We start from the raw sequence: 22,098 nt of genomic DNA, 5'->3' as shown, positions 1-22,098 counted from the left end.
GACACAGCACGACTGGGACTGGGAGTGGGACAGAGGACAGAGCGTAGTGGAAGGGAATGGGGGAGGGGCAGAGAGTGAGATGGCGGGACAGGGAGAGGGACGCAAGAGAGTGGAGGGAGGTAGGGTGGGGAAGCAGGGTGGTTGGAAGGCTGTGAGGTGGTAGGTGGTGGTTGGGAGAGTGGAGCAGGTGGGCGGTAAGGGCAGCGGCAGTGGACGGGTTGGGATAGCAGGAGGGAGTGTCAGGAATGCGGGGATGTCAAGAGAGCGGTGGTGGTAGGGTCAGGTGGGCGAGAGGCGCAGTGAGAAAAAGTGGCTATAAGAGAAGGTTGCACTATCCATGGCTAACTAAGGAAGTTAAAGGTAGTATCGATCACAGATGAATCACAGAGTCACAGTGCAGAAGAGGCCCTTCGGCCCATCGAGTCTGCACCGACACATGAGAAACACCTGACCTACCTACCTACCTAATCCCATTTACCAGCACTTGGCCCATAGCCTTGAATGTTATGACGTGCCAAGTGCTCATCCAGGTACTTTTTAAAGGATGTGAGGCAACCCGCCTCCACCACCCTCCCATGCAGCGCATTCCAGACCGTCACCACCCTCTGGGTAAAAAAGTTTTTCTTCACATCCCCCCTAAACCTCCTGCCCCTCACCTTGAACTTATATCCCCTTGTGACTGACACTTCAACTAAGGGAAACAGCTGCTCCCTATCCACCCTGTCCATGCCCCTCAAAATCTTGTACACCTCGATCAGGTCACCCCTCAGTTTTCTCTGCTCCAATGAAAACAACCCAAGTCTATCCAACCTCTCTTCATAACTTATAATGTTTCATCCCAGGCATCAAACCAAAAGAAAAAGCATATAATTGGCAATAATGAGTGACGGGTAAGGAGACTGGACAGAACATAAAGAACAGCAAAGAATGACTAAAAGAAAAATGAGGGAGAAATTAGAGTGCAAGAGAAAGCTGGCAAGGAATACAGAAACACATAGTAAAAGTTTCTACAATTATTTCTACAAGCATGCGGGTGCCGCAAGCAGTTAAGGCAGCAAATGGTATGTTGGCCTTTATTGCGAGAGGACTTGAGCACAGAAGCAAGGATGTTTTACTGCAGCTATACAGGGCCTTAGTGAGACCACACCTGGAGCATTTTGTGCAGTTTTGGTCTCCTTACCCAAGAAAGGACCTACTTGCCATAGAGGGAGTGCAGTGAAGTTTACCAGACTGATTCCTGGGATGGCAGGATTGTCATATGAGGACAGATTGGGCCAACTGGGCCTCTATTCACTGGAGTTTAGAAGAATGAGAGGAGATCTCATTGAAATGTATAAAATTCTGACAGAGCTGGGCAGACTGGATGCAGGGATAATGTTTCCTCTGACTGGGGGTCTAAACAAGGGGTCACAGTCTCAGGATTTGGGGTAGGCCATTTAGGACTGAGATGAGGAGAAACTTCTTTGCTCAGAGGGTGGTCACCCTGTGGAATTCTCTACCACAGAAGGCTGTGAGGCCAAGTCACTGAATATATTTACGAAGGAAATAGATAGATTTCTGGACTCTAAAAGCGTCAAGGGGTATGGAGAGAGCACGGGGTTGAGATAGAGGATCAGCAATGATCATATTGAATGGCAGGGTGGGCTTGAGGGGCTGAGTGGTCTACTGCTGCTCCTATTTTCCATGTTTCTAAATAACAAGGAAAAAAGTATAGTGAGCGTTCGTCCCCTAGAGAGTGAGAATGAGGAATTAATAATGGAAAATAAGGAAATGGCAGATGGATTGAACAGATATTTTTTTTATCTGTCTTCACTGTAGAGGATACAAATTAAATCTCAGAAATAATTGTGAATCAGGAGCTGAAAGGAAGGGAGGAACTTCAAACAATTACAATCACCATGGAAACCATACTAAGAAAATTATTAGAAATAAAAACTGACAAGTCCCCAGATCCTGATGGGCTTCATCCCAAAGTCTTAAAAGTGCCTGCTCAGATAGCTGATGCATTGGTTTTAATTTTCCAAATTCCCTAGATTCTGAAAAGGTCCCATCAGATTGGAAAATAGCGAACATGGCCCTTCTATTCAAGAAAGGAGGGAGATGGAAAGCAAGAAACTACATGCCAGTTAGCTTAACAACTGTTGTAGGGAAATTGCTGGAATCTATTATTAAGGAGATTATGGCAAAGCACATGGAAAATCTCAATGCAATCAGGCAGAGTCAACAGCTTTTTGTGAAAGGGAGATCATATTTGACTAATTTTTAAAAAATTTCTTCTTTCATGTGGATGTCGCTGTCAAGGCCAGCATTTGTTGCCCATCCCTAATTGTCCTTGAACTGAGTGGCTTGCTGGGCCATTTCAGAGGGTAGTTAAGAGACAACAACATCAGTGTGGATCTGGAGTCATATGTAGGCCAGACCAGGAACGGATGGCAGATTTGCTTCCCTAAAGGACATTAGTGAACCAGTTGGGTTTGTACAACAATCAATGATAGTTTCAACAAGTGATTAAGAAGGCAAATGTAATAGACTCATAGAAGTTTACAGGACAGAAGGAGGCAATTCAGCCCGTTGTGTCCATGCTGGTCAACAAAGATCTGACTACACTAATCCATTTTCCAGCGCTTGACCCATAGCCCTGGAGGCTATGGCAACACAAGTGAATATCTAAAAACTTCTTAAATGTTACAAGAGTTTCTGACTCAACCACCCTTTCAGGCAGTGAATTCCAGACTCCCACCACCCTCTAGGTGAAAAAAATTTCTCTTCAACTCCCCTCTTAGCCTTCTACTTCCTACTTTAAATCTATGCCCCTGGTTATTGACCCCTCTACTAATGGATAAAGTGCCTTCCTATCCACCCTATCTATGCCTCTCATAATCTTATATGCCTCTATCAGATCCCCCCTCAACCTTCACTGCTCCAAGGAAAACAACCCCAGCCTATCCAATCTTTCCTCATAGCTCATACCCTCCAGCCCAGGCAACATCCTGGTAAATCTCCTCTGTACCCTCTCCAGTGCAATCACATCCTTCCTATAATGTGGTGACTAGACCTGCACATAATACTCCAGTTGTGGCCTAACCAGTGTTTTATACAGTTCCAGCATAACCTCCCTGCTCTTGTATTCTATGCCTCGGCTAATTAAGGCAAGTATCCCACATGCTTCCTTAACCACCTTATTTACCTGCCCTGCTACCCTCAGGGATCTGTGGATATACATTCAGTATTTTCCAGGGCCCTACTCTTCATAGTGTAATCCCTTCCATGTTAGCCCTGTTGTCATTTATTGCAAGGGAAATGGAATATCAAAGTAGGGACATTTCGCTGCAGTTTTACAGGGTATTGGTGAGACATCATCTGGAATACTGTGTACGGTTTCAGTCTCCTTATTTAAGAAAGGATATAAATGCGTTAGAAGCAGTTCAGAGAAGGTTCGCTCGACTGATACCTGGGATGAGGGGGATTATTTTATGAGGAATGGTTAGACAGGCTGGACATGTCCACTGGAGTTTAGATGAATGAGAAGCAATCTTTAGGAACATATAAAATCCTGAGGAGACTTCAGCCAGAGTACATGCTAAAAGGATTGTGGGAGAGACTAGAACTAGGGTACACAGTGTAAAAATAAAGGGGTCTCCCATTTAAGAGAGAGATGATAAGAATTTTCTCTCAGAGGGACATGAGTCTCTGGAACTCTCTTCCACAGACAGCGGTGGAAGGTGGGTCATTAAATATTTTTAAGGCACAGGTAGATATATTCTTGACTAACAAGGGAGTCAAGATTATCAGGGGTAGGAGGAATGTGGAGTTGAGGCCACAATCAGATCAGCCATAATCTTAGTGAATGACAAGAAGGTTCAAGGGTTGAATGGCCTACTCCTAATTCATAAGTTTGTATGAGAGAGCGAGCAAGAGAAATCTATGCCTCATACTCAATCTTTTCCCATACCCAAACCCACTGATGCATCCTTATTACATGAACAGAGCGAAGACAGTTTGCACTTCATTTATCTGTGCAGAAAAGCAAAAATCTAAACAAATAGAATATCAGATATATAAATAGAAAGAAAGGAGTGACTTCAGTTGTAAAATTTGCTGCTCGTTTGAAGCTTTTTCTTCTGCTGGTACCAGTGTCACCTTACTTAGGAATGGAGCTCTTACGCTGCATGGGCAATCCCAAAGTCAGTGCTGCCTGCACTAATCCAATGAGGGAGTCAGGTGTGACATATTTTTCATTTAGATCTTTCTGGACACCAGACTTAGTGAGCAAGTTTACATTTGTAACCACCAGCTGTGCAAGCTGAGCTTTGGAATCAGCTTTAAAACATTTCATGAGCACACACTGCTCATTCTTCTGATTTTGAAAGGTATGTTTTGTGTTCTCCCCTCTTCAGAATATTTGCTCATTAATGCCACTCAACAGGAGATAACCTGCTCCAGCCCCTCACTATTGCCACTGGATTTACAAGTGCAGGTCAAGAGAGCTGTCTCTCCAGTTTTCTCTAGCTGCCTTCCCTGGGTACCTCACCTCCCATCAAGAATAGAAAATTATTTGCATTTTATCAAACTGCACTAAAACATGGCATCCTCTTCTTTTGATTAATTGAAGTGTAATTACAACTCCTCACCTTTAAGGTCAGGTACTTTCGTTCAACCCGATCACAAAGTCTCTTGTAATTCTCCAACACAGCATGAAGATCCCTGGATATCAGTTCCTGATCACTGGATGGCACTTTCTTAAGAACTGTATTGATATTATCTTTCAGAATCTTCACTCTAACTTCTTTTTGCAGTACCTCCTCTTTTGCCCGCTGCGGGGAAAAAAAAGAATCTTGTCATTCTTCAAATAAGCCTCAAAAAAAAGTAACCTATTTAACCATGGAGCAAAATCTTCTCTTTGCCCAATATCCACACATCCACACTTTTCAGTCATATTCTGGTTTAATGTAGGGACAATTGACCAGCATTTGCATTGTAGCCCTGCCCAACATTTGCTAACAGTACAGGCCTGACCCTGTGACCTTGCTGCCCTGTAATGCCCTGGACTTTACCTAAAGTAAACTTTATCTTAAACAATTACCATGTAGAAATTTCTAACATGAATTCTTTTGCTCATGCTACAATCCCAGCCATGTTAATTCTGGACAAGTCTGATCCCAGAGCGAAACCTGGCTTGATAGATCCTAACTTTTATTTTTTCTGAAACAATAGAGGAAAGTTACTGAACAGATTTACAGGAGTCTAACACAAAGAATAAAGCATTTATTAAACAAGAAAAATTAGCTATATTACGACAGACAAAAAGGTTCGAAAGATCTCAATACAAACAAGAAAATAATTCAAATAATCACTATTCCTTCACTCCAGCTATATCTTCACAGAAATTCAGATAACACAATTTACAATATCCATCTTATACTCTACTATTCAAGATAAGTATGCGGTACAAGTGAATTAGCAGGCGAACTGTGGACATACCACACTCCAAAGTAAACGACAGATGCGAGCAAAGCAGATTCTATAGATTTCTTAACAACCCACCCAGACGCTTGTTACACTGTGAGCCAACCAGCCTCACTCGAAGTTCTGTCTTTCTCATGAGGGTTTCCAATCTCCACATTTGAAATTTGCCTCCCATATGTCGCTCTCACTTATACAGCTTCAACCAGGATTCACCTCTAGATTTCAATCGCGCCTTCTGAGATGCTTTTCTCCTGGATCTCCGCGTATGCTCAAGCTTCACCTTCCAAGCACACTTTAAGATCCTCGGTCATGCCAAGCAGAACACCATTGCTCCAAAAGGGGACTGCTGCCCTTATGGCCCACAGCATGCAATCATCAACCTTTGGCTGCCCTCTCAGATCTTCAGGCTTCTCTCAAGCCCATTTTGCATCAAGTCTGCACCCCGCAGCTCTCTCTCTCTGATTCAGAGCCTATTGCTCACTCATTTTCCTCAACTTTACTTAACAGGATCCGTTTCTGATCTCAGTCTTTGTCCCCTACCTGGGACCTGTTTCTGCTCCACTCCCCTGTTTGGGATCTTCTCCCTATCCCCTTCCCCATGTCCTGTCCTCAGCACACCTTCTCTGCAATGGTACTCTTCAGGTCACCTGACATGCAGTTTCGCACTGTTTCACGTTTTTTTCTCTTCTGCGCAGGTGCACAGGGCCAGTTCCCGGTCTAAAGACATAAAAGAAATGAACTATGCACGTGCAAGAGGCACGAAAATGGAAAAACACTCAAACTGTGCATATACAGCCAATTCCCAGCCACACATGCATAGAAGTCCTGAAGCTCGCTGAGAACTGTAGTTCCTGAACTCCCGAGGTAAATAGACAAGTTTCGCAACAGTCACACCTCATCATTTTTAGAGACAGCGCATTACATTTTACCTTCATCTCCTCTAATGAAGTTTCTAATTCCTCGGGTGACTTATATTCAAAGTCTTTCTCTAAATATTCCTCTTCAGCCTGCATGGTCCACTCACGCATCTCCACAAGATCTTTCCTCAAGTTCAATGTCTTCTCCTGCCCTTCGCACAATTTAGCCTGCTGAGACATAATCTGCAAAAATTGAAATATGAATAGACTTTGGCTTTCCTGTGATTACACACAGCAGCTTGTGGTGCTAAGGAACCCGCAGAAAGTGTACTCCAACTCTGCAGCAACAAAGTCATAATAAGCAAGAAAAAGGAGGCAACTTTTAAATTACTGTACAAGAGGTTCATTAAGTAAGGGCTCAGGAAAAATTTTGAAATCTGGCACTTAACCCAGAAAGGCCTCCTGTAAATATAAATTAATAGATTATGCGCTTTATTCAGGGAAGGTTTTGAGATCCATATCCAACAGTAAAAGGTCAGGAAAGTTCAAAATCATAAACTGAAATATAATTCATAATACAAAAATAGAAAATATAATAGAAAAATGTAGGACAAGTTACCAAAGGACACCTGCACTCTACACAACATCAAGACCTTCATGCCAAGCGTATTATTCCTTACGGTGGACAATTCCAAGTGGCATAATGGGTGAGACACTATTCTGTGCTCAGGTCTCTAGATCTCTGGCTTGAAACCACAATCATCAGCACTGGAGGTGAGATTGCTACCCACTGAGTCATGGCCCATGGATTTTGGCCAAGGTATTGTTGGTGACTGAATAAGCCATGTCATAGCAGGAGTCAGCACAGGAGACAATTGGAGAAATGTTGAAGAGGAAGAATCATAAGTCTGGACTATAGAAAATACATTTAAAGGAATGGCTTAATCTCATGGTTTAGCATGGGTAAGCATTCTACATTTCGACTAAGAACATTCTCACAAATTCAAGGCCCAAACAGATCTCCACCACTTTCACTGTTCCTTGTTCTGGCCCAAAGTTTCTATAATTATACACACCTTCTGACACACTGGAGAACCGTGAATTAACAAACCATGGAACACATTTCTCCATACCTGGTTGCTCACAATTTCCCATCGCTTGCGGCAGTCAACCATACGAGATGTCACATATTTGGAGATAGCTGGCACTGGCTGCTTTTTCAATGACTCCTGAATCTCATTCATTGATGTCAAATTTGACTGGATATTCTGAATTTCATTCTTAAATGTCTGCATGTTATGAGGAAACAGAGAGAGTTTAAATAAGTTATTTTGGTATTTGTAGGTGGTAGGAATGAGTTTTAACTTTTAAGTTTGATTTATATTTCTGTATTTGTGTTAAGAAGAGGTCAAGTTGAGTTTTAGTTTCACTTGAAAAGGTGCCTGTATTTCTATTGAGAGTCTTACAGTTGTAAACAAAGCAAACAAGAGTAGAAGAACAGGACTATTGCCTAGCAAGAGCGGTCCTGAGAGGCAGGCCCTGCCCACAGACACACACAGAAAACTAGAAACAGCAGTTTGATTTGGAAGTTGTTGAGTTCAGTTGTTTTGAAGATAGCTGCCAGGCAGGAGCAGCCTAGAAGGGGCAGATAGTCAGCTCCAAGCTAAAACTGGTTTTGAAAGTAGGTGCCAGGAGAGACCAGAGGAAAGGGGACAGATAGCCAGTCCCAAGTTAAAGAAAAGACCCCAAAATCCACAGGAGTGTTACAGGAGAAAGTCCCAAGCAGAACTTCTAGTCAAAGGAAGGACAGGAACCTGGAAAAGGTATTGTTAAGTGAAGTTAAGAGTGAGGAGCAGAGAAAGGCTCCAAACTTCAAGGTTAAAGCTTCAAGCTTAAAGAGATAGAGGCTTGAGAAGAGACAACTGAGGGTCTGTAACTCTTTTCCATGGGCATCTGAAGCAGTGGTGTACTGTTGACAGCTGAGTCAGTGTGAGAGAGTGTGTGGAAGACAGGTTGAATGCATGTGGTGACCCAGGGAAGAGGAACATCATAAGGAGAGTTCGAAAACCTGGAGGTGAACCCTTGTGGAAAGCTCCTGACAGAAAGCATTGGTTTGGGAGAACATTCCAAGGCGAGGTCTTGGAGAGTGGAATTTGGAAACCCTCATATGAAAGACAGTGTGCAGTGAGACTGGTTGGCTCAGAGTGTGACAAGCATCTGGGGGAAGTTGAGGAGAGATCCATAGCATCTGGTTGAGGTGGCATCTGTCACTTGGTTTCAGATAGTGTATCTGACCACAGAATGCCATAGGTTTACATGGATTGTGTACCTACTGTGAACATTGAAGTATAAGACAGCTTTTGTAACTTGGGTTATCCTTACAAATCTGTATATAGCTATAAAGGTATAGCTGTGGGTAAAGGAGTATTGTAATATAGTTCATCTTTTCTTGTTTAATAAATGCTTTATTCTTTTGGGTAAATGGAGAAACGGGAAAGCAATTCCTAAACTGCGTAGTGGACTCCTTCCTCGAGCTGTCCATTACTTGATCTACAATGGTGGTAGTGTTGCTGGATCTGGTTATGAATAATAAAAATGTTCAAGTCGATGTGCTAAATATGAGGAGTGAGCAGCTTGGGACCAGTGACCACAACATAAGCTTTGAGATTCAATTTGAAAAAAGGAGTACAAAAACTAGAACACTAGATTGGATTACAGGATATTCCAGAAAGGTGGTTGTGCAAACAAGCTGAGCTGGAGTGCTTTTATTCCTAAAAAATGAAGGGAGCTTTCAATGTTACATTAAAATTAGAAACTACCAGCAATCTCAAGGTGCCCTAGGTTAACAAGGTTAGAAATTAATTAAAATTAAATAAGGTCTATGAAGGGCAAGTGTATCAGTAAAAAGATAATGATCACCAGTAATGAAAGTCCTGTGAGAGCAGATCCAACATCAATTTGTCAAAGATGAATTAATATGTGCTTTACATTGGTCTTTACTAAAGAACTAGGTATTGGAGAGGAGGTAAAATTGAATGGAGATGAGGAATATTATGATGGATAAAAGGAACATTTTAGATAATAGTTAAGCTAAGGGAAGACAGTGTCTCTGGCCTGATGGGAGACATCCTCCGATCCTGAAGAAGTTATCAGTAGACGCAGAGGGAACATGCCAGCAGACTGGAGAGGATCTGTGGCGTCCCATTTTTAAGAAAAGGAGATGGAGCTAATCCAAGTAACTATACACCAGTTAGATTAACATTTATGGGTACAACTTTTTTTTTGAAGTACTTTTAATTAAGAATGAAACTACTACATATCTAAATAAAGGGACAATTGAAGCAAGCAGCAGGCATTTCAAAAGAAACAATCATGCTTGACAAAACTCAAAATTTTTTGAGATGGTAACTGATGCAGTAGATGGAGAAAATGCAGTGAATCCAATGTATGAACTTCAGGAAAGCCTTTGACAAAGTAGCAGATAGAAGGTTAAGAAAGAAGATTATGATACATTTTTGTAACAAAAATAAGAGCAGAAATGGAAGTAGAATCTGCTTGAGACAGCAGTGGGATTTGAAGGGAAGGTTCACAGGACCTCAGGCTGTAAAAACAAGCTGATAATTTCTAAGCTTCATTACAAGATGTATGAAGTTTAAAAGCCAAGAGGTGATAAGCCTTCATAAGGCCTTAATTTAAGCTCAGAGCACTGCAAACACTACTGATCTCCAGACTATAGAAAGGTTCTTGTGGTATTAGAAAGTGCTGAGTTCACTGGGATCCTGCTTGGCATCAGGAAATACAAATACAAAGAAAAAGATTTCAAAATTTTTCATTCGAACATATGACTATAGAGCAATATGACATAAATGTTAAAATTATCAGACAGGATAGTTGGAGCAGATTATTTCCAGTAATTTTGGGGTTAAGTGCAAGGGGTTATAGGTGCAAGTTTAATTGCAAGACATTTAGAACAGAGGGTTGCCGAAACCTCTTCACACACAGTGGTGCAGCTGTGAAATTCACTCCTAGGACTAACTGTTGAGGAAAAAACTGTGTCAATATTTAAGATTAGATTGGGCATAAGGACAAAGGAAAAGGCTTTGAAGGGATCTGGGAACAGGGTGGGTACATGTGACTGAGATTATCATCATGTGGAGGGTAAACAACAACATGGCTTGGGCCAAATGGCTTATTTCCACATTCTAACATTTATGCATTATTCTAACAAAGCTCATTTCACTGGCAGATCTGTTCTCACCGTGCACTGTTCCACCTGCCGCTGGAACCCCTCTTGATTGCCTGTGACAGTATTCTTGGACAAGAAGATCTCTGCACGATCCATCCATTTCTCCAAGGCATTGGCATCTTTCTGCATTGAAGAGAATGAGAAAGCAATGTATTAATAATCATCAAAAATAAGTGCACACTTCAGTAACAACAAATCAAGCATTCACTGGCTTGCAGAACAGGGTTTCCAGCATCATTTCACTCAATATGGTGGATGGGAAGTTCAGTCAGGGTCAGAGGAAACAGGTTTTTTTTTCTTTGCTCATGGAATGTGGGTGTCGTTGGCTGGGTCAGCATTTATTGCCCATCCCTAAGTGCCCTTGAGAAGGTGGTGTTGAGCTGCTTTCTTGAACCACTGCAGTCCATGTGATGTACATACACCCACAGGGCAGTTAGGGAGTTCCAGGATTTTGACCAGAGACAGTGAAGGAACGGTGATATATTTCCAAGTCAGGATGGTGAGTGGTTTGGAGGGCAACTTGCAGGTGGTGGTGTGCTCATGTATCTGCTCCCTTGTCCTTCTTGATGGTAGTGGTCATGGGTTTGGAAGGTGCTGTATAAGGAGTCTTGGTGAGTTTCTGCAGTGCATCTTGTGGATGGTACTGTCATGAAGCTATTAATGTATATAAAATTATTGGTAAATATTTTTCTTTTAAAATAGAGGTTTGGTCTGTGGGTGTGTCTTAATTGGATTAAAGCCAGCTAGTCTGGATGCTTTGATGTGTACTAGTTTTGAGATGTAAGAGAGGTAGAGTGTATTTGCATTTTTTTTGAATACAGCATTCAATAAGTGGGGTGAAATCTGGCAGCTAGCTAGCAGAGACCAAGCAATGTTTACATTACTAATAAAATTGGTACTATGAAAGGGGTTTTATTGTTAGAAGAGGTGGAGTTCAAAAAGGGTTGGTGATACAGTGAGAATTTACATTCAATGAGCTGTGTTGGGTATAACAGACAGCAGTTTTGTGTGTGCAGGGCAGAGGCAATGTAAGATCAAAGCCGTTATAAGCCGACAACTGTTTCCACAGGAACCAAATTAAGAGGAACCTCATTTTGAATTCGTAAGGTGAAAATGTTTTGCCTAGTGTCTGTTGAAAGTCTATGGGTTGCTGTTGCCTTAATGGAGATTAGTTTGGTAATTTAAAAGTTATGACAGCAGTAATTTGTAGCCATGTGTATGTGCTTAATGTGTTGTATCTTAATAAAATGTTTCATTTAGTTTAATATAAAAACCTCGCGAGAACTGGTGGTCTGATTCCTGAATTTAGAGCTACATCTCAAACACAACACTTAAAATATAGATTATGACAGTTGTTTAAAGTTTCCCTCTGGGATTTTTAAATAACTCAGCTTTACCAATTGTTGGTTATAAAAGATATACACTGCTGCTACTGTGTGTCAATGGTGGAGGGAGTGAATGTTTGTGGATGTGGTGCCAAATCAAGCAGGCTGTGTTGTCCCAAATGGTGTCGAGTTTCTTGAGTGTTGCTGGAGCTGCACTCATCCAGGCAAGCGGAGAGTATTCCATCACACTCCTGACTTCTGCCTTGTAGACAGGCCTTGGGGAGTCAGGTGGTGAGTTACTTGCCGCAGGATTCCTAGCCTCTGACCTGCTTTTGCAGCCACAATATTTATATGGCTAGTCCAGTTCAGCTTCTGGTCAATGGTAACCCCCAGGATAGATAGGGGAGATTCAGCATGGTAATGCCATTGAACATCAAGGGGCGATGGTCACATTCCCTCTTGTGGAGATGGTCATTGCCTGACGCGAATGGTACTTGCCACTTGTCAGCCCAAGTCTGGAACTTGTCCAGGTCTTGCTGCATTTGGACATGGACTGCTTCAGTATGAGGAGTCGCGAGTGGTGCTGAACATTGTGCAATCAAGAGCAAACATCCCCACTTCTGACCTTATGATGGACGGAAGGTCATTGATGAAGCAGCTGAAGATAATTGGGCTTAGGACACTACTTTGAGGAACTTCTGCAGTGATGTCCTGCAGCTGAGATGACTGACCTCCAACAACCATAACCATCTTGCTTTGTGCTAGGTATGACTCCAACCAGTGGAGAGTTTTCCGATTCCCATTGGCTCCAGTTTTGCTTGGGCTCCTTGATGCTACACTCGGTCAAATGGAGCCTTGATGTAAAGGGCAGTCACTCTCTCCTCACCTCTGGAGCTCAGCTCTTTTGTCCATATTTGAACCGAGGCACACGGAGAGCGGACCTGTGTGAGAAGGGCAGCGGCGGCGAGATAAAAACAGGCAGCAGAGAGTGAAGCCCAGCACACGGACGGCAGACCTGTGTGAGAAGGGCAATGGCGACAGGAAATTAAAAACCAGAGAGCCCCTTCAACCTGTTTCTACCTGTCAGAGCCAAAGTGTGACATCAAAGGAAAACAGGTAGGTGACAGGTGTGTAAGAAGGGTGCTACAATTGTTGAGGGTGATTTTAATCTGCATATTGACTGGGCAAATCAGATTGGCAGGGATAACATGGAAGACAAATTTGTAGAGTGCATCAGGGATTGTTTCTTAGAGCAATACATTGCAGAACCTACCCGGGAACAGGTTATTTTAGATCTAGTAATGTGTAATGAGGTGGGATTAATAAGAGATACTGTAGTTAAGGACCCTCTTGGGGGTAGCGATAACATGGTAGAATTTCAAATTAATTTTGAGGGTGAGCAGCTCAAGTCTCAAACCAATGTCCTCAACTTAAATAAGAGCAACTACAGAGGTACAAAGAAAGAGTTGTCCAAAGCAGCCTGGGAAAATAAACTAAGGGGAAGGTCAGTGGATGAGCAGTGGCAGGCATTTAAGCAGCTATTTCATAACACTCAGCAAAAATTTATCCTGGTCAAAAAGAAGCACTCGATGAGAAGGATGACCCACCCTTGGTTAATATAGGTGGTCAAGGAGAGTATCAAATCAAAAATTAAGGCATAAAAGGTGGCAAAAACTAATGTAGGTCAGAGGATTGGGAATTTTTTAGGAACCAGCAGTGGATGACTAAAAAGCTAATAAAGAGGGAGAAAATTGATTATGAAAGCAAATTGGCAAGAAATATAAAAGCAAACAGCAAGAGTTCTATGGTTATATAAAAAGAGAGTGCCTAAAGTGAGCGTGGGACCCTCGGAGGATGCAACTGGAGAATTGATAATGGGGAACAAGGAAATGGCGAATAATTTAATTCAATATTTTGCATCATTCTTCACGGTGGAGGACACTATAAACATCCCAAAGACATCAGATAAGCAAGGAGCTAATGGGAGGAAAGATTTTGTAACAGTCTCTGTCACCAAAGACATAGTATTTGGCAAACTAAAAGAAGACAAGCCGCCAGGATCTGATGGCCAGCATCCAAGGGTTTTAAAGGAAGTGGCTGCAGATAGTGGAGGCATTGGTTGAAATATTCCAGAACTCACTGGATTCCAGGAGGATCCCAGTGGATTGGAAAACCGCTAATGTGATGCCCCTGTCCAAAAAGGGAGGGAGACAAAAAGCAGGAAACTATAGGCTAGTCGGCCTAACATCTGTCGTTGGGAAAATGCTAGAGTCCATTATTAAGGAAGAAATAGCAGGCCATTCAGAGTCAACATGGTTTTGTGAAAGGGAAATCATGTTTGGCAAATTTGCCAGAGTTCTTTGAGGATATAACAAGCAGAACTGACACAGGGGAACCGGTAGATGTAGTGTATTTGGATTTCCAGAAGGCATTCGATAAGGTGCTACATAAAAGGTTATTGCACGGTATTGGGGGTAATGTATTAGCATGGGTTGAGGATTGGTTAACACACAGAAGACAGAGAGTCAGGATTAATGGGTCTTTTTTAGTTTATAAAGACATAACTAGTGGAGTGCCACAAGGATCAGTCCTAGGGCCTCAATTATTTACTATGTGTATCAATGACTTGGAGGATAGGGCAGAATGTAATGTATCCAAATTTGCTGACGATACAAAAATAGGTGGGAAGGCATGTTGTGATAAGGACAAAAGGAATCTGCAAGGGGATATAGTTGAGTGACTGGGCAAAAACTTGGCAGGTGGAGTTTAATGTAGGAATTGTGAGGTCGTGCACTTTGGTATGAAGAATCAAAAGGCAGACTATTATTTAAATGGAGAGAGACTCCAAATAAAGTGCAGCACAGAGGGATCAGGGTGTTCTTGTGCATGAAACACAAAAAGTTAGCATACAGGTGCAGCAAGTAATTAAGAATACAAATGGAATTTTGTCCTGTATTGCTAGGAGGTTGGAGTTTAAAAATAGGGAAGTCTTGTTACAACTGTACAGGGTGTTGGTGAGGTTGCACCTGGAGTACTGTGTACAGTTTTTGTCCCTGTATTTGAGAAAGGAAATACTGGCATTGGAGGCAGTTCAAAAGAGATTCACTAGGCTGATTCCTGGGTTGAAGGGGTCGACTTATCAAGAACAGCTAAACAAGTTAGGCCTTCATTCATTAAAATTTAGAAGAATGAGGATTGATTTTATTGAAATTTACAAGATTCTGAGGGGGCTTGACAGAGTAAATGTTGAGAAGATGTTTCTACCAGTGGGGAAATCTCATACTGGGGGACATTGTTACAGAATAAAGGGGCACTCATTTAAGACTGAGATACGAAGGAATTTCTTCTTTCAGAGGGTAGTGAATGTCTGGCATTCCCTACCCCAGAGAGCTGCAGAGGCTAGATCTGTGAAAGTATTTAAAGAGGTAGAGAGATTTTTGAAATACTGTGGAGTTAAGGGCTATGAGGAGCTGACACAAAAGAGGAGTTGAGGCCTGGGGCAGATCAGAAATGATCTTACTAAATGGAGGGGCAGGCTTGAGGGGCCAAATAGTCTACTCCTGCTCCAATTTCTTATGTTCTTATGTAATGAGGTCAGAAGCTGAGTGGCCCTGGCGGAACCCAAACTGAGCATCAGTGAGCAGGTTATTGCTAAGCAAATGCTGCTTGATAGCACTGTTGATGACCCTTTCCATCACTTTACTGATGATGGAGAATAGACTGATTGGGTGGTAATTGGCGGGGTTGGATTTGTCTTGCTTTTTGTCTACAGGACATACCTTGGCAATTTTCCACATTGCTGGATAGATGCCAGTCTTGTAGCTGTACTGGAACAGCTTGGCTAGGGGCGCGGCTAGTTCAGAAGCACAAGTCTTCAGTACTATTGCCAGAATGTTGTCAGGGCCCAAAGCACCTGCAGTATCAAGTGCCTTCTGCCGTTTCTTGATATCACGTGGAGTGAATCGAATTGGCTCAAGAATGCCGTCTGTGATGCTGGGGACCTCTGCAGGAGGCTGAGATGAATCATCCATTCAGCATTTCTGGCTGAAGATTGCAGCAGGTGCTTCAGCCTTATCTTTTGCACTAATGTGCTGGGCTCCCCCATCATTGAGGATGGAGATATTTGTGCAGCCTCCTCCTCTAGTGAATTTTCTAATTGCTCACCACCATTCAGAATTGGATGTGGGAGGACTGCAGAGCTTAGACCTGATCCACTTGTTGTGGAATTGCTTAGCTCTGTCTATTGCTTTCTGCTTTTGCTGTTTAGCACGCAAGTAGTCCTGTGTTCTAGCTTCACCAAGTTGACACCTCATTGTTAGGTATGAGACAGGACTTTTTCTCCACAAGGACTGTGCAGTGGTCACTCCTACCAATACTGTCAAAGACAGGTGCATCTGCAGCAGGCAGGTTGGTGAGGATGAGGTCAAGTATGCTCTTCCCTCTTGTTGGTTCCCTCACCACCTGCCGCAGACCATGTCTAGCAGTTATGTCCTTTAGGGCTTGGCAAGCTTGGTCTGTGGTGGTGCTACCGAGCCACCCTTGGTGATAGAGATTGAAGTCCCCAACCCAGAGCATGTTCTGCATCCTTGCCACCCTCAGTGCTTCCTCCAAGTGGTGTTCAACATGGAGGAGCACTGATTCGTCAGCTGAGGGGGAGGGGTGGTACATAGTAATCAGCAGGAAGTTTCCTGATGCATGAGATTTCATGAGGTCTGGAGTCAATGTTGAGGACTCCCAGGGAAACTCCCTCTTGAATGTATACTACTGTGCCGTCACCTCTGCTGGGTCTGCCCTATTGATGGGACAGGACATACCCAGGGGTGGCGATGGTGGTGTCAGGGACATTGTGTGTAAGGTAGGATTCCATTAGTATGACTATGTCAGACTGTTGCTTGACTAGTCTGTGAGACAGCTCTTCCAATTTTGGCCCAAGCCCCCAGATGTTACTAAGGAGGATTGTGCAGGGTCAACTGGGCTGAGTTTGCTGTAGTCATTTCTGATGCCACGGTTGATGCCGGGTGGTCCGTCCGGTTTCATTCCTTTGTGACTTTTAGTGGCTTTGAGTAGTTTGCTAGGCCATTTCAGACGATGTTTAAGAGGCAGCCACATTGCTGTGTGTCTGGAGTCACATAGGCCAGACCAGGTAAGGACGGCAGATGTCCTTCCCTAAAGGACTTTAGTGAACCAGATGGGTTTTCACGACAATCGACAATGGTTTCATGGTCATCATTAGATTATTAATTCCTGATTTTAACTGAATTCAGATTTTACCATCATTCAAACATGGGTCCCCAGAGCATTACCCTGGGTTTCTGGATTATCAGTCCAGCGACAATACCATTGCGCCACTGCCTCCCCTTGTGTGACTTTTGAACTTTACGAACCAAAATGATATTTTCTCCATTGATTATTTCTCTAATTTCTTCCTCTCCTGAAGGTTGCCATGGAGACAGTTCAATGCCCCTCCAGTACCATGTTGAAGCAACCATTATTCACGTGATTCTTGACATGAGTTTTGGAAAGTTTTTCTTAATCAAATGCAGCCTAACAGTTGAGTCTTCTCAAAAGCCACCTACTCAATCTTGCCTTTGGTTATCTCCCTCAACTGCACTGCTTTTTAAAAAATATATTAATGACTTACGGCTTGGGTGTACAAGGCATATTTTCAACATTTGTAGGTGGCACAAAACTTATCAACTTTGAGTTTGTTTAGTTTATTCAATCCATCCCATTTTTATTTTAAATGCACTTAACCTTTTTGCTCATCTCATCTTTCAATGTCATGTCTACCTGTTCCATCTCCCTGGTAAATACTTAAGCAAAATAATTATTTAATATTTCTGCCATCTCTCTACTGTTACCTGTAGTACTACCCTGTTTGTCTCTTAATGGCCCAATTCTCATCACAGACTTCCTTTTTATTAGTACCTGTGAAATACTTTACCGTTTTGTTTTATGATCCTTGATAATTCAACTCCATGGTTCTTTGCTTTCCTAACTTCTTAAAAAAAAAATTTCTCCTAACCTCTTTCCATTCTCTCCGAGCATGCACTGCTCCACTGTCTATGTACTTAATGTATGCCTCTTTCCTAACCTTCAATTGTTCCTTATGTCTTTATTCATCCATGGAGTCTCACTAGTGTTTGGTTTGTTCTTTTCTTTGAGCAGAATATATTTTCCCTGCACTGTGTTGAACACTGTTTTAAACATTTCTCACTGTTGATCTACATCACTGTTTGCCAATATTGTTCTCCATTTTATTTTCCCAAGTTCTGTTCTCAGCTCCTTAAAATCAGCTTTTTTCCAATCTGTTGACCTGGTTTTCGTCATACTTATGTCCTTTTCTATCATCATCTTAAGGCATTTTATCTTATTGCCACTATTGCCTAAATGTTGCCCTACTTCTCTTATCTGCTCCAGTTTATTTCCCATTACAAGATACAACAGCAAATCTTCGCTTATTTGGCTTTTCACATACTGGGTTGGAAAGGAGTTCTCTACATATTGTAGGAACTTCACTCCCTTATCCTTTTATCTATCTCTTCTGTCCAATTAATTTCAATGAATCGCCTATGATGTTTACTCAATTCCCTAATTTGCCTGTATACTTCTTTCATCTTTCCCTTCAACTACTGGGTGACCTGGAGACTGCGCCTATTAGTGTGACCGATCCATTATTAACTTCTATCTCTATCCACATGAATGTTACTTTTGTCGTGCTGATAGTGCTGTGACCACTCTATGATTCTATTCTGTAATGAGACATTGGAGCAAATGACCAAATGCTTGGTCAAAGAGACAGATTTTAAGGGGCGAATTAATGGAGGAAGTATGGGTCGAGTCAGAGAGCTTTCCAGTGGGAATTCCAGAGCTTACGCCTTGGCAGGCCCAATGTTGGAGCAATTAAAATCAAGTATGCTCCAGAGATCAAAATTACAGGAGCACAGATACCACGGAGGGTTGTGAAGCCAGAGGAGATTACAGAGATAGGGAGGTGCAGGGCCATCGAAAGATTTGAAAACACGATGAAAATTTTTAAATTGAGGCATTGTTTAATGAAAAGCCAATGTACATCAGAGAGCACAGGGCAAATGGAATTTAGTGCGATTAAGGGCACAGCACCACAGTTTTGGATGACCTCAAGCTTACAGAGGGTAGAATGTGGGAGGCCCACCAGTAGTGTGTTGGAATAGTCAAGCTTAGAGGTAATAAAGGCATGGCTGAGGGTTTCAGTGGTTGAGTCAGGTGATGTTATGGAGGTAGAAACAGGTGGTCTTAACGATGATGTTGTTGGAAGCTAATCTTGAGGTCAAACACTGTGGGTGTTCCTACATCACAGGAACTGCAGCAGTTCAAGAAGGCAGCACACCATCACCTTCTCAAGGGCAATTAGAGATAGACAATAAATTCTGGCCTAGCCAGGGACACGCACATCCCATGAATGAATAATTTTTTTTAAAAATTAAGGTTGAAAACAGTCTAGGTCGGCCTCAGACACTTACCAAGGAGAATGATGGAATCAGTGGCTGGAACTGAAGAAATGGTTTCAGTCTTCCCATTACTTACTTGGAAAAAATTCTATTCACGCACTGCAGGATAACAGTCTGATAATTTAGAGATGGTGGAGTGGTCAAGAGAAGTGTGGTGAAGTAGAGCTGGATATCATTCACATATGTGGGGAAGCCGACATTGCATTTTCAGATGGTGTCGCCGGGGGCAGCATGTAGAATGTGGGAGGGTTGGTGGCAGCATAGGAGGAACCCAAGGATAGGGGACATCAAAGGTAACCATGCGGGAATGGGAAAATAAACCATTGCAAGCAATTCTCTGGATAGAATTAGCTTAATAAGAATTGAATCAGGCAGTGCAGTCCCACCCAGCTGGATGACAGTAAAGAGGCAATGGAGGAGGATCGTGCAGTCAACCATGTGAAAGGCTGTAGGCAGGTTGAGAAGGATGAGGAACATCATTTATGTTTGTCACAATCACATAGGATCCTTTTTATGACTTTGAAATGAGCCATTTCAGTACTGTGGCAGAGTCAGAAACCGGATGGCAGGGATTCAAACATGGAGTTCTACGAAAGGTGGGTGTGGATTTAGGAGATAACAACAGAGGTTAAAGATTGGGTGGTAGTTTGCAAGGCCTGTGAGATCAAGGAGGTTTATTTGAGAGGGGTGATGATGGCAGATTTGAAGGAAAGGAGGACAGTACCTGAAGAGAAAGAACCAGTAGAAATATCAGCTAACATGTCTAGCAGGAGGGAAAGTTAGGTAGTCACTAGTTTAGTGCGAATAGGGACAAGGGAGCAGAAGGTGAGTGGCATGGACAAGATCATAGCGGACAGCCTCTCTGTCGTGGTCTTCTGACTTCACTGGGCTTCTCCTCACCTCTGCAGCCTTCCAATTCATCATCAGCAGTCACTTATTCAACCACCATGCTCCTTGACCTCTGCAAATGTTGACACAGTTCCCTCCACCTTGTCCTCTCCTCCTCAGCTGTCACAAACCTACCCTGCAACCATTTCTTCAGTTCCCCACAGCCATCTTTTCATTTCCTTACCCTTTTCCATGCTTAATATCCACCTTATCCGCGTTCTCCTTATTGTAAACCAGTTGGAGAAGATGCCATATGGGAAAAACCTGCTTTTGTTGCTAAGAAGGAGAGAGCTTGCATTTATATAGTACCTCATTACGCTTTTAAGATATCTCAAAACACTTCACATTCTGTAATGTAAGAGTCTCAGAGGCATTTGCAGCACAGGAGGCAGCCATTCAGCCCATACTGGGTCTCTGTAGAGCAAACTAATCTGTCCCACTCTCCTACTCTATCCTCAAAAACCCTGCATGCTTATTTCCCTCAATTGACCATCCAATTTCCTTTTGAAATTATTAATTGGTTCTACTTCCATTACCCTCGTAGGGAGTGAATTCCAGGTCATTACTACCCCCGCATAAAAAAAAATCTTCCACACATACCATTGCATCTCTTACCCAAAACCTTAAATCTGCCTCCCTGGATCCTTGTACTATTAGCTTCTCCTTGTTTATCTTATCCAAACCTATCATAATCTTGTACCCCTCAATCTATTCTGTCTTCAATCTCCTTTGCTCCAAGGAGAACAACCCCAGCTTCTCCAACCTAGCTTTGTAGATAAAATTCCTCATTTTAGCTGGAACCATTCTAGTAAATCTCCTCTGGACTCTCTCAAGGACCCTCACACATTTCCTAAAGTGCGGTAACCAGAATTGGATGCAATACTCAAGTTGTAGCCTAACCAGAGCTTTATAAAGATTCAACATAACTTCCCTGCTTTTGTACTCAATACAGGTACATTTATTTAAGAAGTCCAAGATCCCATATGCTTTGCTAACCACTCTCCCAATATGTCCAGCCACCTTCAAAGATCTATGCAACTATGCTGTTGTTACATAAGCAAACACAGCAGCCAAAATACATACAGCAAGTTGAGTTTAATAATTAACCTATTTTCCGCAAAGTTGACTGAGGGAGGAGTGTTGGCCAGGAGGACATACAATTTTACTCCATCAGAAAAGGCAGGGCCTCAGTTTGTCTAAAAGAGGTCACTTCCAATAATGTAGCATTCCTTCAGTATTGCACTGAAGTGACAGTGTAGATTGTATGTGCTGGAGATTGACCTACAATCTTCTGAGGGAAGTGTGTTGCCACCAGAGGCAAGCCAACTTTTCAGAAATGAGAATATGGAAAATAAGTATTGGCTCAGTACTTCAGTGGATACTGAAGCATTCCCCCAGTCCTGCAAAGTTATGTCCTTGCACATTCCCATTCCTGACGCCTGTTCCTTCTCCTACCTGGTAGATTGAGGCCTCTACCGTTCAATGCTGTGTAACATTCATTTTGCACAGTCTCACTCACCTGAAATTGCTGCAGTTTCGATATTGTATCTTCCAGCATCTGGCTGTCTTCACAAAGTTTTGCCATCAGCTTTCTCCACCGTGCCTGAATTGCCTCCAATTCCAGGCTACAGGCGGTCTTACCAGAAGTTAGTTTTTCCGCCATCCTTTGTGGCTCTACAGCCAGTCTGTCTATTTCTGGTTGATGGTTTGTCAATTCATCTCGTAAAGTCTAGGATAAACAAGAGAGAAAGATGGGGTGGGGGGAGAGAGATAGAGAGGGAGGAGGGGTGGGGAGGGGGGTGGGTGTGGAGATAGAGGGCAGGGAG

General features: G+C 42.7%; 1 protein-coding gene across 8 annotated transcripts in view; it reads right to left on the bottom strand.

Annotated features, from left to right (window-relative positions):
• The window catches only part of utrn (utrophin), a 664,110-nt gene that overhangs the window by 460,838 nt on the left and 181,174 nt on the right, over window positions 1-22,098 (bottom strand). For 6 of the 8 annotated variants that reach the window (XM_041182782.1, XM_041182783.1, XM_041182789.1 and 3 more), the window contains 5 exons: window positions 21,792-22,001; window positions 10,582-10,692; window positions 7,457-7,612; window positions 6,396-6,566; window positions 4,632-4,814 (listed from right to left, as the gene is read on the bottom strand). In XM_041182782.1, the coding sequence (XP_041038716.1) occupies window positions 4,632-4,814; window positions 6,396-6,566; window positions 7,457-7,612; window positions 10,582-10,692; window positions 21,792-22,001 (831 nt within the window). The remainder of the gene's footprint in view (window positions 1-4,631; window positions 4,815-6,395; window positions 6,567-7,456; window positions 7,613-10,581; window positions 10,693-21,791; window positions 22,002-22,098) is intronic. The other 2 variants (XM_041182784.1, XM_041182785.1) reach the window with 2 other exon arrangements.

The sequence above is a fragment of the Carcharodon carcharias genome, chromosome 2 (assembly GCF_017639515.1).
Source record: "Carcharodon carcharias isolate sCarCar2 chromosome 2, sCarCar2.pri, whole genome shotgun sequence".
NCBI classification, from domain to species: domain Eukaryota; kingdom Metazoa; phylum Chordata; class Chondrichthyes; order Lamniformes; family Lamnidae; genus Carcharodon; species Carcharodon carcharias.
This window is presented reverse-complemented; position numbering and strand designations above follow the sequence as displayed.